Source organism: Neolamprologus multifasciatus, chromosome 15 (genome assembly GCF_963576455.1).
Source record: "Neolamprologus multifasciatus chromosome 15, fNeoMul1.2, whole genome shotgun sequence".
Classification (NCBI taxonomy): Eukaryota; Metazoa; Chordata; class Actinopteri; order Cichliformes; family Cichlidae; genus Neolamprologus; species Neolamprologus multifasciatus.
This window is the reverse complement of record NC_140453.1, coordinates 5,453,695-5,467,307: the sequence shown is the minus strand read 5'-3', so window position 1 is coordinate 5,467,307 and position 13,613 is coordinate 5,453,695. Positions and strand designations below refer to the sequence as shown.

Below are 13,613 nucleotides of genomic sequence, written 5' to 3'. Positions count from 1 at the left end.
CTTTGTGATTATTTTTGCAACTTCCGTCCAGAAGGGTCGTATGGATGGGCAGGACCAGTAAAACCTAATCTTGACAGATAAAAGTGATTTGATCAGATATGACTGTATGATACTCCTGACAGTAAAAGCTGGTCAGTGAGCATTGAGTTTAAAAAAGTTTTCTCAAAGTTTACAAAGGTAGGGCTACAGCTTTGAAATGCACACGTTTTTTTTTACAATTTGTCTTTTTACAGGTGCATACATATTTATATATGTATTTATGCACAGACTCCAACTGTATATACACACACAATAGCACTCTTGTAAGATATTAATGATGTTGTGAAAATAGTGTAGCAGTAGTCGGGGGGCACAGTTTGCCACCAGAGCAAATGGGAAAGTTCTGTTTCCGAGCAAAGCCCTCATAAAACATTCATGTGACTTTTGCCATGAATTGGTTATCCGGACTGGGGAGGGAAGAGTGACAACGCACCGTCACCCGATAAAGTCTCCCATCTCTGTACTTCTCACCTCACACACTCATCGCGGTTCCTTTTAAAATACTTCCAGTTTTAGATTCTCTCCCATGCATAAAGGAGCAGGAGCCATTTAAGTCACTGCAGCTGTCCAGCAAAATTTACTACAACCTTGGGGAAGTAATGCCCACTTATCTCTCTCGTACACAAATGTAGTTGATTTAAAGGAATGCCTACTTGCTATTCAATATTAATGGTCAGATAAAAAGGCAGGAAAGGATTTTTGAATGTGGAGGAGACTTGGAAGGAACCATTTCTGAAATATGCATGAGTGCACATATGCACTGCTGGCTGTTTTGATGTGCACTGCTTCTCTATGCAAAAATAAGGGAAGGGTACGTCAACATTAGTAAAAGTAGTGTCATTGCTGGCTCAATAAAGGCAACAAGTAGGGAGTTGATGCAAGAGATTTACTTAAATAAAGTCTTTAATAAAGCTTTACCAACACAAACAACAGGGGACTGAGTCAGCGAGATAAGCAGTTTTAGCTGATGATCTTGGGCCACTCTGTATAAAATCATTGTCCTGCCTCTATCGTGAAAGAATAAAAGTGGTCATAGCAAATATTAGCTTTCAACTTTGTTACAATTGTACAAACGTTTGCCTTATATAGGATATTCCAATTTATTTTTCCACATTTCAGTACATGTCTGCACCTATTTCCAATGTTCCCAGTAAAAGATATAGAAAAATTAGCTGTGGTTCAAAGCCATGGTTCAAGATGTAAAATTGCAACTATATTTTTATTTTACGGATGGATAGGTGCATAATTTGTGCTTATACTCGGTGTTGTGTTTTCTCCACTGATATGCAGCTCGCATGAAGATCTATTTTATGACTTAAAAGCTTGCAGCATTACTGCTGCTGCGGCATTGTTTTTAACACAGTCATTAATGTGTTCATTCTCATACAGTTACACTCTGCTCAGTGCTGTGAGTGCTTTTGCTAAGCTGACGTTTTTCATGCTGCATCTAGAACACCTTTAACCGCATAGTTTTCTTTTTGTGTAATGTATCACTGGAGAAAATAAATGCGTTCGCGGACAGGCCAGTGAATCATCAGCTAAATTTAACAGATATGAAGTGGATGCAAGTAACTAAAAGATTTTTTTGTTTAGTTTTTTTTGCTCCACAGCTCCACATTGCATCAGACGGTGCAACAGAGGGCCTTCTCATCCGTGAACGCATGATTCATGTGGTCAGTTGAGTGTATCTGCACTAGAATTATAGTGCATTTTAATATAAAAAGGTCCAGTGAGAGAGGAGACACAGCAGACCAATAATGTTTTTATTTATTTTTTCCTTAGAGTATTAATGGGATCTTATATAAATATTGCAGGTACTTTTAGAGCTAATGTATCTGGAGTAGTGACCTTTAATGAGCAAATGTATATTTAATGCTATATTTACTCACTGACATGAGTGTAGTTTAGAAGACGGTGGGGATCGACCCCCCGACGGACGTCTTCATGAAACCCAGCCTCACAGTAAAGTAGAGTCCGACCTGCGACTGTTGAATACCTCATTTTGTTGCAGTGAAGAAAGGAGAGGAATACGTCTGAGCTGTAGGAATGTGAAAAAGACGTTTGCATGTAATCCAAATCTTTATCCACTGTCATTAATGACAACGCTGCCACTCACATGGTTATGTGGAAATGTGTGTTTGCAAATTGTGTGTGTGGATACGTGGTAGCCAACTCTGTTCAGGATGTTGCTGGGACACCAAAAGGCTTTTCACACTGTCGGAATGTAAACGCGTCTCTATCTCTGGATGTCTCTGACATGTCTGATGTTACACACACACACACAAACTGGGTTTAACTGTGAACTATATTTTCTCAGTAACGTTATTCTTTGTGTTGAATTTAAGGAATGCACGAAGGAGTTGTTCAACGTGTTGCCGAGCTGAGTCTAAACAGGAAATGAATCTAGGTTCCTGATAATGCTTTGTATCCATAAAGGTCACAGATATAAGGATGCACACCGTATAATGTCAATTGTCACAGTTTCCATGCCAGCGCTATGGAATTATACTTCACGATTGATAGGCAGTGCCTCGGAGAATAAGGGTATATGGGATACAAGAGTGAATGCAAATGCACATTGGTGTTTGGCGAGCGCTGACATGATTGTAATATTTGTATCTGACATGCATCAGAAATGGGATTCTGTGCCTGCCGACACTGATTTCAAACGTGAGGAGGAAGATCATGTCAAGGAGGCGTGTGTCACTCGCCTCTCCTTCAGTTTGCAGCCTGGCAGGCGTCACAATGTTTTGCACATTCAATTTCCTGTGTTTAAATCTGACACGCAGGTTTTGTTTTCGTTTTCCCTTTACCAAACTGAATATGATAATGTCACTTGGGAATTGCTAGATGAAAAGATTTCCATGGTGCCGTCAGCTTTTTTGCTGAGGAGATGAATTGAACAGTAGACGTGGGGTTTGAAACCAATACAGCATGCATTATAATGAAATCATCTTCTTTTTTCTCTTCAGAGAAGCTATGCTTTGAAAATGGAGTTTGCAAACCAAATTGGATTAGAAATGGTGGATATTTTGTTAGGTATCTCTCCCAATTTCACAGTGTGTGTTTGCTTGTAGTGTGCGTGAACCTGCTTCAGTACCGTAGGATTCTTCCATGTGTAGCTATCAATATTAATGCCGGTTCAAAGCGTTGGACTTTCAAACAGACACAGGTTTCTGCTTTATCTTTTAAGTTCTCTGTTTGACCCTGCTGCACCATCAAAAGATCAAATTTCAGATGTTGTTTACGTAAACCAGTTGCAGTAGTCCTGTCATCGTCTACTCTTGCACCTTGGGTTGAAGATGCTTTTACAATTTCGCAACCCCGCTCCAGAAATGACACGTCTCTGGGAGCAAATATCATATTTTGCTCAGTTAGTTGCTCAGATCAGGTATTTCAGGCAGCTGTGACTTGATGCAGGCTTTCACTGCCTTTTTGAACAATGTGTGTTTGACTGAACAGGTACGCGCGCGCGCACACACTTAGCTTCATAGCGCATTCACTTGAGATGCATAACAGTGATTTACAGCTCAAGTGTGGACGTTGAGCAAAGTAAAAGTGCGGGGAAAAATTTTTTAAAAATCTATAAAATCCTGTCTTTGGGATTAGATCTCAAAAAACACATCAATATAACAACCAAAGCCAAATCCCACTGTGAATATCTCAGGGTTTGTTCCAGCACCGTGCTGCAGAATCAACACGTGAAGTGTATGAATATAAATATAAATGTGATTCTTATCAAATTATTTCTTTTTTGCAATTGCAGCTTTGAAAAAGGGACGATTCTGGATCACTCCAGATCCCTACCACAACGATGACCACATCCAGATTGGACGGGAAGTAAAGATATCCTGTCAGGTACGTTAACAGAAAACACCGGGAGACTAAGCACACATGGTTATGCGTGTAATATTGAGCTAATGTTAGTGAGCGTAATAAAAATAAAGCCTTTTGATGTCACAGGTGGAGGCGACACCTCCAGAGGAGCTGACATTTAGCTGGCTGAAGAATGGCCGTGCCCTGCGGAGCTCGGAGCGTATGGTCATCACCCAGACAGATCCTGACATCTCACCTGGAACCACCAACCTGGACATCATAGACCTGAAATTCACTGATTTCGGCACGTACACCTGTGTGGCCGCTCTGAAGGGAGGAGGCATCCCGGAGATCAGCATCGATGTCAACATCTCATCCACAACTGGTGAGCCTCACACCCCTTTGTGGCATCGACACACCTACACACCTCCCCCCAGCAGATTTGACACAAACACGTTGATTTCTCACAGCTACGTTAGTCACACTCAGTTGGTTAACTGTCTCATCAGTCCCATCAGTTTTGTAGATCATTTTAATATATTTATTTCCTGATGGTCCAAAAATAAAGCGCTGTAATGTCACAGCGTTACATAATCCTCCATTGCATTGTTAAACCATATATGCTCACAAGCATGTTACATTTCGTGGGTCAAAACTGGCATGAAAATGAGTATTCAGTATCTAACGAGCATGGACAGCTGATGGATACTTATCTAGCGATTATTAATATCTGCAATAATATGTTAATTCAGCATGGAAAGTGTTTAGAATCAGAGCAAGTGTCGTTGGTGCTCAAGTTGGATAGAAATGGTGGCAGTCCAATGAAAGTGCTTAGAGAGGAAACGTCAGCTTTACCCATGGGGTTTTTTGTTACATAGGTGGTTTACCTCTTACCAGCATACAACACCAGCTTATCCTGGACACTTAACCTTCCCCAGAGCTAGTTTGTTTGAGATAAGAGATGAACTCATACAAAATCACTGCCTGCTATCAGGTCAGTTCTCAGGAAAGTAGTGTCCCAAATCCTGGAAATCAGTAATAAGTAGGGATGGGTATCGTTTAGGTTTTATCCGATACCGGTGCCAAACCGGTACTTTTGAAACGGTGCCGGTGCTTAAACGGTGCTCAAACCGGTGCTTAAAGAATGGAGAACACAAAATTGGTCCAAAAACCTCTCATGTTCAGCTGTTTTTTTGTAAAAAGATAACAATGTTAGCCTTTTCTGCAGCCTATGGGGCATATATGGTATCACTCTTGGCTGGAAGCAGTGCTTAAACAATGGAAAAAACACAAACTTTGTCCAAAAACCTCTCATGTTTAACTGTTTTCCACTTTTTCTTTGGTCATTTTAGCCTTTTTGGCCAGGGTGAAGGGAGCATCTGCCATCAAACAAGAAGACAGCCGCATGTAGCTATGACGGTGTTTGCTAGTTCACCTTACATGCATTAATGTAATAACGTGGTTAGCCTACTCAACGTAAATTATACACGAACAACATTAAGCTACTCACGCAGAGAAGAACGGCTGCTGCTGCATCATCATCCGTCATCATTTCTGCTACACTGGCAGGGCTAGGGGCCAGGACTCTACTCTTTGGGTTTTTGGGGGATGTTGCTACTTCGGGTCCGATAACAGGCAACCCACCCGTAGTAGATGTGCTCGGTGTGAGGTCTCGCAGCAAGCTATCAAATACGGCGCATTTTTCGGCTTTAAAAAAAAAACCCGCTATGCGTCGCCAGGTGTTTCATCGGATTTGAGGAGTTACCTCCTTTGACAGTATCACAGTATCACCTTAAAGCACTTGTTGCAGCTGCTGAGTTTGCTTATTTTGCTGTGAAGTACAGCCAGACTTTTGACCGCTTCGCCTTGGGCATTTTTAATCTGTAGCTCTGCCCTAAAAAAACGTACGTACCTGGACCCGCCTACTATCCTCGGAAACGTAAAATGATTGGCTAGAATTCAAAGTGTGTGACAGCTCAGGAAAAAAAAAAAGCACCGAAATAAAGCACCGAAATGTGCGCTGCTTTTCGGTCTGGTTACTACCGTTTATGTCAGAACCGGTGCCATCATGGCACCGGATACCGGTACCCATCCCTAGTAATAAGAGTGTCTATAGTTTACAGTAATAACTTATTTTAATAACAAGTCAAAAATGCTTCAAATGCGTAGCTATTTTCAGACAGTGCTTTTGAGGCAACTTTTGTTATGAGTAAATAAACTTCAATACAATACTGCTATATAGAGTTTTTCTTTGGCTGCAATATTTTTCTAATATTTTTGTTTCATCATCTTCTGAAAATATGGCACAGTGCGATTGCTGCCAGTAAACTTGACTCCCAGTGTAGCTAGATTGGGAAATCTTAAATTGTCTCAATGAGTTGATTACCATCTTCGTGCGAACACAGAGCTTACTTGCTGATTTTAGGGTAAGTGAAGCGAAATTAAATATTCTGGATATGTTGGACTTGTGTGATATAGTTGCCAAGTTACAAGGAAAAAAAAAAGGATTTCTTTTGAAGGGTGCTTTCGCCCGAATTCATGTGTTCCCATATACTTTTAATGCTGTCTGGTGAGGTTATTACATATCCGCCACAATGTGATGCCCTGTCACGGTGGAGATGAATAGAGCATTGCTTGTGGTGTTGACAACATGGTGCAATCACCATATTTTTCCTGTCTCAGAGAATGGTTGACAATAAATGCGTATTTGCAGTGAGGTTGGGGATTTGTTGTTTCGAGTTGGGCATTTGTGTGTGGCGCTTGCGTGTTCTCCCCGTGTTATCTCTGGGTATTTCAGCTTCTTCCCACAAATCAAAGACATGCATGAGAGGTCGATTTTCAACTCTTAATTGGTCATAGATGTGAATTATCTCTTTGTTAACCCTAAAATAGACGGGTGCAATGGCTTTACTTCAGCTAAAGCTAATGGGAAAAATCCATAAGGGTGTGAGCGGTTATGTAGCAAACTATCAATGTCGAGTCGCTATAGAATACCCTGGCAGCTTTGAGAGTCTTCAGTGCCTACGTGACCCTGAACTTGATAGGCTTAAGAAAAATGGATGGATGCTCTCAAAGATGAATGTTTTCAAAGAAACTCTTTATCTGCAGATTCTGTGTGTGTGTTGTGTTTAAGAATGTTTGAATGTCTTATATCTACAGGCTTGCTCCCAGACTGTGTAATAGTCATAAATATGTCTCTTTGACTTCTGTTCCTGCACACATTATTACAGTAGCAACAGCTCTCTATCGCAATAAGTGTTCAATTGAACTTTGTGAATCAAAACTGCCTCCATTGCTCCAGCTAATCAGACACTAAGTGTCCGTTACCCTTCCATCTGTCTGGCTGCTTTCAGGACTGTTCCAGTTAACATGCACTCACCAGCCACTTCATCAGTTTCACCTTTCTAGTGCTGGATTAGCCCCCTTTTTGCCTTCAGAACTGTCGTAATTCCTCACAGCATAGATTCAAAAAGTCGGTGGAAGCATTCCCCAGACATTTGGGTTCATATTAATGGAGCAGCATCACATTTGAGGTTTGTGATGTGATGCTTTATCCTCCTGGAATCAGCCATCAGAAGATCCATCAGAATATGGGTAAAATATTGGGATAAATATTGTCAACAGGCATATTCAGCTAGGCTGTGGCTTTTAAATGATGCCCAGAGAGTACTAAGTAGCCCAGAGTGTGCCAGAAAAATCCCCCACACCATTACACCACCAGCAGCTGGAATTGTTGATGCTGGCTTCATGCTTTCATGCTTTGTTGTTACTATCAGAATGTCAAAGCGGAAATCGAGACTCGTCAAACAAGGGAACATTTTTCCAATCTTCTGTTGTCCAATTTTGTTAGCCCGTGCGAATTGTAGCCACAGTTTCCTGTTCCTCTTTTTTGGATCATTCTCTTTAAACCCCAGAGATGGTTTTGTGAGAAAATCCTAGTACATCAGCAATTTCTTTAATACTCAAACAGCCCGTTTATCACCGACACCCATACTATGTTCAAAGTCGCTTCAGTCACCTTTATTCCACATTCTGATGCTCAGTTCAAACTTCAGCAGGTCGTCTTGACCACGTCTGCCTGCCTGAATGCATTGAGTTGCTGCCACGTTACTGGGTGATTATGCATCCGTGGTAATGTGCACTTGAACAGGTTCAAGTGGCTGGCATTAATAGCCTATTAATAACAACATACCAGTCCACCTTGTCTACCGAGCTGATACAGTTTAGTATGAGTGGTATTGAGTCATGTGTAAGCTTTGATAACAGCATTCAGTCTTGAGCACAATAGTCAAAAAAGAAACTTTACTGACTCTATTTTCTGTCCGTTGTTTTAGATTTTAACATCAATCAAAACCCAAAAAGAAAAAAAAAGCTACTGTTTCAACAGAACAGAGACCGATTTATTAAAAGATTGCTACGAAGCACATTTAGTAAAGCTAACAATACCTTTTGTGCTTTCTCCCTGGAGGTTTTGCAGTAATAGCCAAATGCAGTGGTCGGAGAGAAAACGCAATTATACATTCATGCGTGTGATATCACAGGAATGCTCATCTTTATCTGTGCTATCTGCGTTGTATATGTGAGGTCAGTGAATGAGCTGCAAAGGTGTGTTGATCAGCAATTAACTCCACTGGGAGAAATCACCCCTTATATCCACACCCCGCAGACGCCAAGAGGGAGTTTCCTGGTTGTCCTCGGCTCATCCTAAACTTCCAGATTCCGTTCGAGGGGTGGGGATGTAGAGGGTGGGTGGAGGGGAATCCCATGAGTTGGTGTTGCTGCTGGCATTGTAGATATCTCTCTCTTTTTTTTTTTTTTGCTTTGAATTTCCTGGCATGTGTTCTGTGCTGATAAGTGACTGTTGGGTTGTGCGATGTTTTGATGATCGGGTTGCCAGCAAGCTTTACGTCCCCTTTTTGCACACATATGCCTACACGGTGATAGCCACATTTACACCCTCACACAGCCTTACCCATTTTTCTATCACGCACACCTGGCTGCCACTCTCAGCGTGAACATGAAAGCAATGTGTCGACCTTGTGTGCATAATTATTGTTAGATAATCCTTTGATAATCCCTGTGCTATAAAACAGTGGGATCAATCGCATCTGCCAAGATTGTTTCCTCATTATCTTTTAAGTAGCACATTCTCTTCTTTCGGAGTGCCTGGGCGATGCCAGTGCATTAACACAGATCCTTTAATGTGCAAAAAAAACGAAATAAATAAATAAGTAGAACACCGCCGTCTGACTGAGGAAATAACCACGGAAATGACTGGCTCTTTTGTGATCATATGAAATGAAAGCTTTCCTTAAGGCTTAGATTTGATTGCTTCTTAAGCTTTCATTGTTCCGGTCGAATGTGCGGGTATGAAATAGTATGAAAGAGTTGCGTTGTCGTAGCTGTTCCTGTCACAGGAAATAACATACTGAATTTTGCTTCTGCCGGTTAAAATTCCTGCTGCTTTACCTGGATGCGACTGGGCTGTTTGCTAAAGGATGCCGTGTTTCTTTCAGCGAGATTGATGCCACGAATCAGAGAAATGTCTCAGCTGAGCGCCATTGTATAGCTGCCGTGTACTAAAGCGCCTTGTGCCTGCAGCCTGTTGTGGGGTGAATAAGCCCTTTTTCTGTGCCTCTGCCTGTTTTCCTGGAGGGAGAAAGCCTGAGCTGCAATTAGAAGTCTTAATAAAAGTGTTTAGAGGAGATTACCACAGGTTTGCCAAGGTTTCATACAGGGGAAGTGATTGGAAAGCATTTGAGCCTTAAAGTATCTCTTCTCTGAACAACATCACACTTGCTGGCTGCTCCAACACTGCCTCTAGTTCCAGATTCGAAACCAGCGCTTAGCCAGAGACCACTCCACAGGATGCATTGATTAAAGTGAAAACTATTATTTCTCCATTCTTTCAACCTTCGATGAGCACAAATTTCTCGATTCTCTCCCGTTTTGCAAAACGGCAGTAATAAGCAGTTTACCGTCTTCACACACTCGTTAAATAAGCAGCTTCTTTCCTCGCCGGAGCTGCCGGAGATTGCGGTGCTAATGCTTATTTATGAGTGTCTGAAAACGAGGACACAGACTTCCTCTTTGGATACTGTCAAGATTAAGAACCGCGGGACAAGGGAACAGCTGAAAAGAGTTACGAGCATTAGTGTAAAACATGCCATAAACTTCTAACAGGAACAAGCAAATGAATCCTTTCATTAACTTGTGTGTAAAATGTGTGTTTATGTCTTGCCGGGTTATGTTAGATGACGTGATTACTGTCATTCTGAAATGTTATTTGGACCGGAAATAACTGTGGGACATTTAAGAGATAAAATTTTAATAGCGTGCCGAGTTATTACAGGTTTATTTCTGACATTTAAAGCTAATTTTGATCACAGATAGCCACTTAGCTAATCGCTAAAAAGCAGAATTGTAATTAATCAAAATAGCGGAGCCTAAATTACATTTGGATCTTTTAAACAGTTTTGCTTCCTTGACTCCCATTTGATACTTTTTTTAAATTCAACAAATCACCGTCATGATTGATCACAAACTAAGTATCATGACTGAAAGTCACCCCTCTTGCGCGGGTGATAAATCCGCCTTTGATGAGTCCCTCAATTAGCAACCTGCTCACACCTGAAATCCTGGCACCACCCAGTGTCTCTGTCAATCTTAAGAATTACTGCAGTTAATTAATTAAGCAAATCAATTTCAAGTGCTCAGTTGATTAAGAAATGAGTTGGTTTAATAAACACAGTGTTCAAGCCTTTTTCTACAACAAAATTTGAGTCATCAGGCGCGCAGGGGAGGCCCGCCGCTCTCTGTGTGTACTCCTTTTATGCACAATGTCGTCTTTTTGACTCTGATTTGTCATAATCTGCCATCATCTAAGGGACTGTGCCACATGTGATTCTAATAGGGACAACATGACTGCTGGCTGTTGACCGCTCTGATGTGCTTGTTTTAGCAGCAAATTCACTGACCCTTATAAAGAGAAAGCTGGTCCGCATCCTGACTCAACTACAGGGTGAAAAAGTTCAAACTGCTCTTTTGGTTACTGTGAATGGAAACGAGATGCTTCTTTTATTTTTTCCCGCCTCCATCTCGTCAGGACATGAAATTTTCATGGCATGTGTGTCTCACTTGATGGTGCTGGTTGCATGTCGATGCTCTTTCACTGCAGAACGGGCTTTTTACGGTGCAAAAATATGAAGAAAAAATCTACAAGTGCTTTGTGTTTTTGTATTGTTGAAAGTTCTCCAAAAGCACTGTATTGTTACACTGCATGTGTGGACAAAAGTAAAGGCCACCTATATGTTTACACCTACAAGAGCTGCTCAGCCATGGATATCCATGCATGAAGATCCCGATGCACAGTTTTTGTGCAGATGTTAATACTAAAGGAGGTTTAAAGCAAAGTTCGGAGAATTTTTCACCTCAGCACTCAGAGACGCTCCCATCTGTAACTTTTTGTGGTTTGCCGCTTCATGCCTGAGTTGCTGTAGTTCCTAAATGATTTAATTTTGCAATAATACCACCTACAGTTTATTGTGAAAGATCTAAGGAAGGGAAGACGTCTTAGAAACTGTTTTGGAATAGTTGTGGCTTCCTGTTACAGTATCGTGTTCGAATTCTGTGTTTTCTTTAGAACAACACTTTCTTTCACAAATATTTGTCAGACTGCATGGCTTGATTTTACACATCTGTACAATGGAACTGAAAACCCATGAATTCAAAAATTAACAGGTATTGTCCAATACATTTTGTCACATAGTGTACCACCTCGGTAACGATGGCAATATTACTACTTTTTCTACAATATCAACCATATGAGCAGAGTTATCAGCTGTAATTTGCTGTATCTTTAACTACTGTAAACGGTTTTTAGGTGGTTGAAAACACTCAAGGTTACTGGCCAATAATCTGTGTAGAAAAGTGGCAAAATGTTTAGTCTTGTGCTAGGATTTTGTTAGCAGGTTTAAGTGTAGTTAACAAAGAACCTGAGAGATCTGCACATTGGTTTGACCTCTCACTTCATCCTGTAACAGCTCTTTGGCAGTTGAGAAATACTACACAGTGAATGTTTTTGTCAATAACAGGAATTTTTAACTCCATAAGCTTAATGCATGAAATGAATTATGCGTGTGACTGCCTTGCAAGAAATGCTTAGCTACTACTGGTAATCTAGTGAGCCATACGAGCTAGCACTTGCACTTTGGTTTTAAAAGCTTTATGGCACACATAATTCAACCTTCGTATCACTTATAACCAGAAAGGTTGTTTACACAAGAGTAAAAATAAATAAATAACAATCCCCAGCCCTGATAAGCCACAGTAAGCCACCCAGTCGCTTTCTTTTTTCTTCTTCTACCAAATCAGGTTGGCTTTGCTTAAAAGAACAGATGTTACTGCGCTCTGGCCATCAGATTTTAATGTTGCAATTTTATTTGGATTAACAAATGGAAAGTTTTAACCCAGCATAAAGTACAGCATACAGATAGTGACGGGTTGTCATAAACTTAACTGATAGTGCCTTCATGTCACAGGTCTCTGCTTTGCTTGACTCCACATGTGTCTGTTTGGAGCAAAGCACAGCAAAAGAGGTACACACTGTGAGACACAGGTCAGAGGAGAGCAACAAAACAGGTTATTCACATATATTTCAATTATTTTTAAAATTTATTTGAACAATTCAGCTTATAATTATGTTATAAACACTGTGAGGGGTAGTAGTTTCAAAGGGAAGGTTCATATGACCACCTACTACATCAGAGCTTTCAAGGATTCAAGGATTCAAGGAGCTTTATTGGTCATTCGCATCACATGTTAACATGAGGTGGAACGAAATGGAACAGTACATTCATTTTCTGCTGAGTTGACCATTTATTTACATCCCTAAATCCTTAGAGAGCAGTTAGTTATTTGGTTGTATTTTTTCATTAAAGTTCTAAATTGCATATATCATTTTAATGCAGATCCCAGCTCCAGCACCTTTAGTATGCTGAGGCAATGCCACGTGACAGATGACAGAAATCTTTCTAACTGAGCAAATGGCCTGAATAACAAGTTTGTAGAGCAGTCACATCTAAAATCAAAAATTCATTAATCCAAGGTTTGAAAATGAAATTATAAACTGCACACAGGAACCAATCCCTAAAACTGGATGAACGACCCAATAGACTAACAGTGAGCGATGAACTGCGATGAAGGGGCTTACCAGCTGTCCCACAGCTGGGACACTGTCCTGAGAAATCCACCATATGACAACAATAGATGCCACTTCTACAATATGTCAGCACAGCACCTGTGATGTTCCTGTGGTAGATTACCGGTGCCCAGAGTGCCAGCGCAAATAAAAACTTCAGTTTGTTAATAAACACGCTTATGTGGATGTTTGGAGACGTTGGATAGCAGCGGGCAGGCGTGTATCCATAGCTCAGATTGTTTTCAGAGTACAACATATTTGAATAAGATGAGATAACTTGCTGCATTTGTGCTCAGTGTACCTGCGTATAGCCTCCACCGCAACACCTGCAGTCATGCTTTATAGAGGTGACCATCTGGGAAATCACCTCCCCGTGCAGCTGGGAAAATCGGAGAAACATGAATAAGAAACACTCTCCCTCCCTCATTAACTACTGTGAAGGCCCCTTGAGCAATTTACATAAACTGTGGGCCATCTATGGGAGTTGTTCCCCGCTTAGCAGTAGAAAAGTGGTTGCATGCATTTGTTTTTAGACTGGACATTTCTTTTATTCTGTTTT

The 13,613-nt window shown here is 40.9% G+C and overlaps 1 protein-coding gene across 9 annotated transcripts in view; it reads left to right on the top strand.

Moving 5' to 3' along the window:
* The window catches only part of LOC146501387 (MAM domain-containing glycosylphosphatidylinositol anchor protein 2), a 221,727-nt gene that overhangs the window by 130,056 nt on the left and 78,058 nt on the right, over nt 1–13,613 (top strand). For all 9 annotated transcript variants that reach the window (XR_014869519.1, XR_014869520.1, XM_085133641.1 and 6 more), the window contains 2 exons: nt 3,806–3,897; nt 4,003–4,240. Coding sequence is in view for 7 of the 9 variants with exons in the window: in XM_085133641.1 (XP_084989767.1) it covers nt 3,806–3,897; nt 4,003–4,240 (330 nt within the window). In the remaining 2 variants the exon portion in view is untranslated. The remainder of the gene's footprint in view (nt 1–3,805; nt 3,898–4,002; nt 4,241–13,613) is intronic.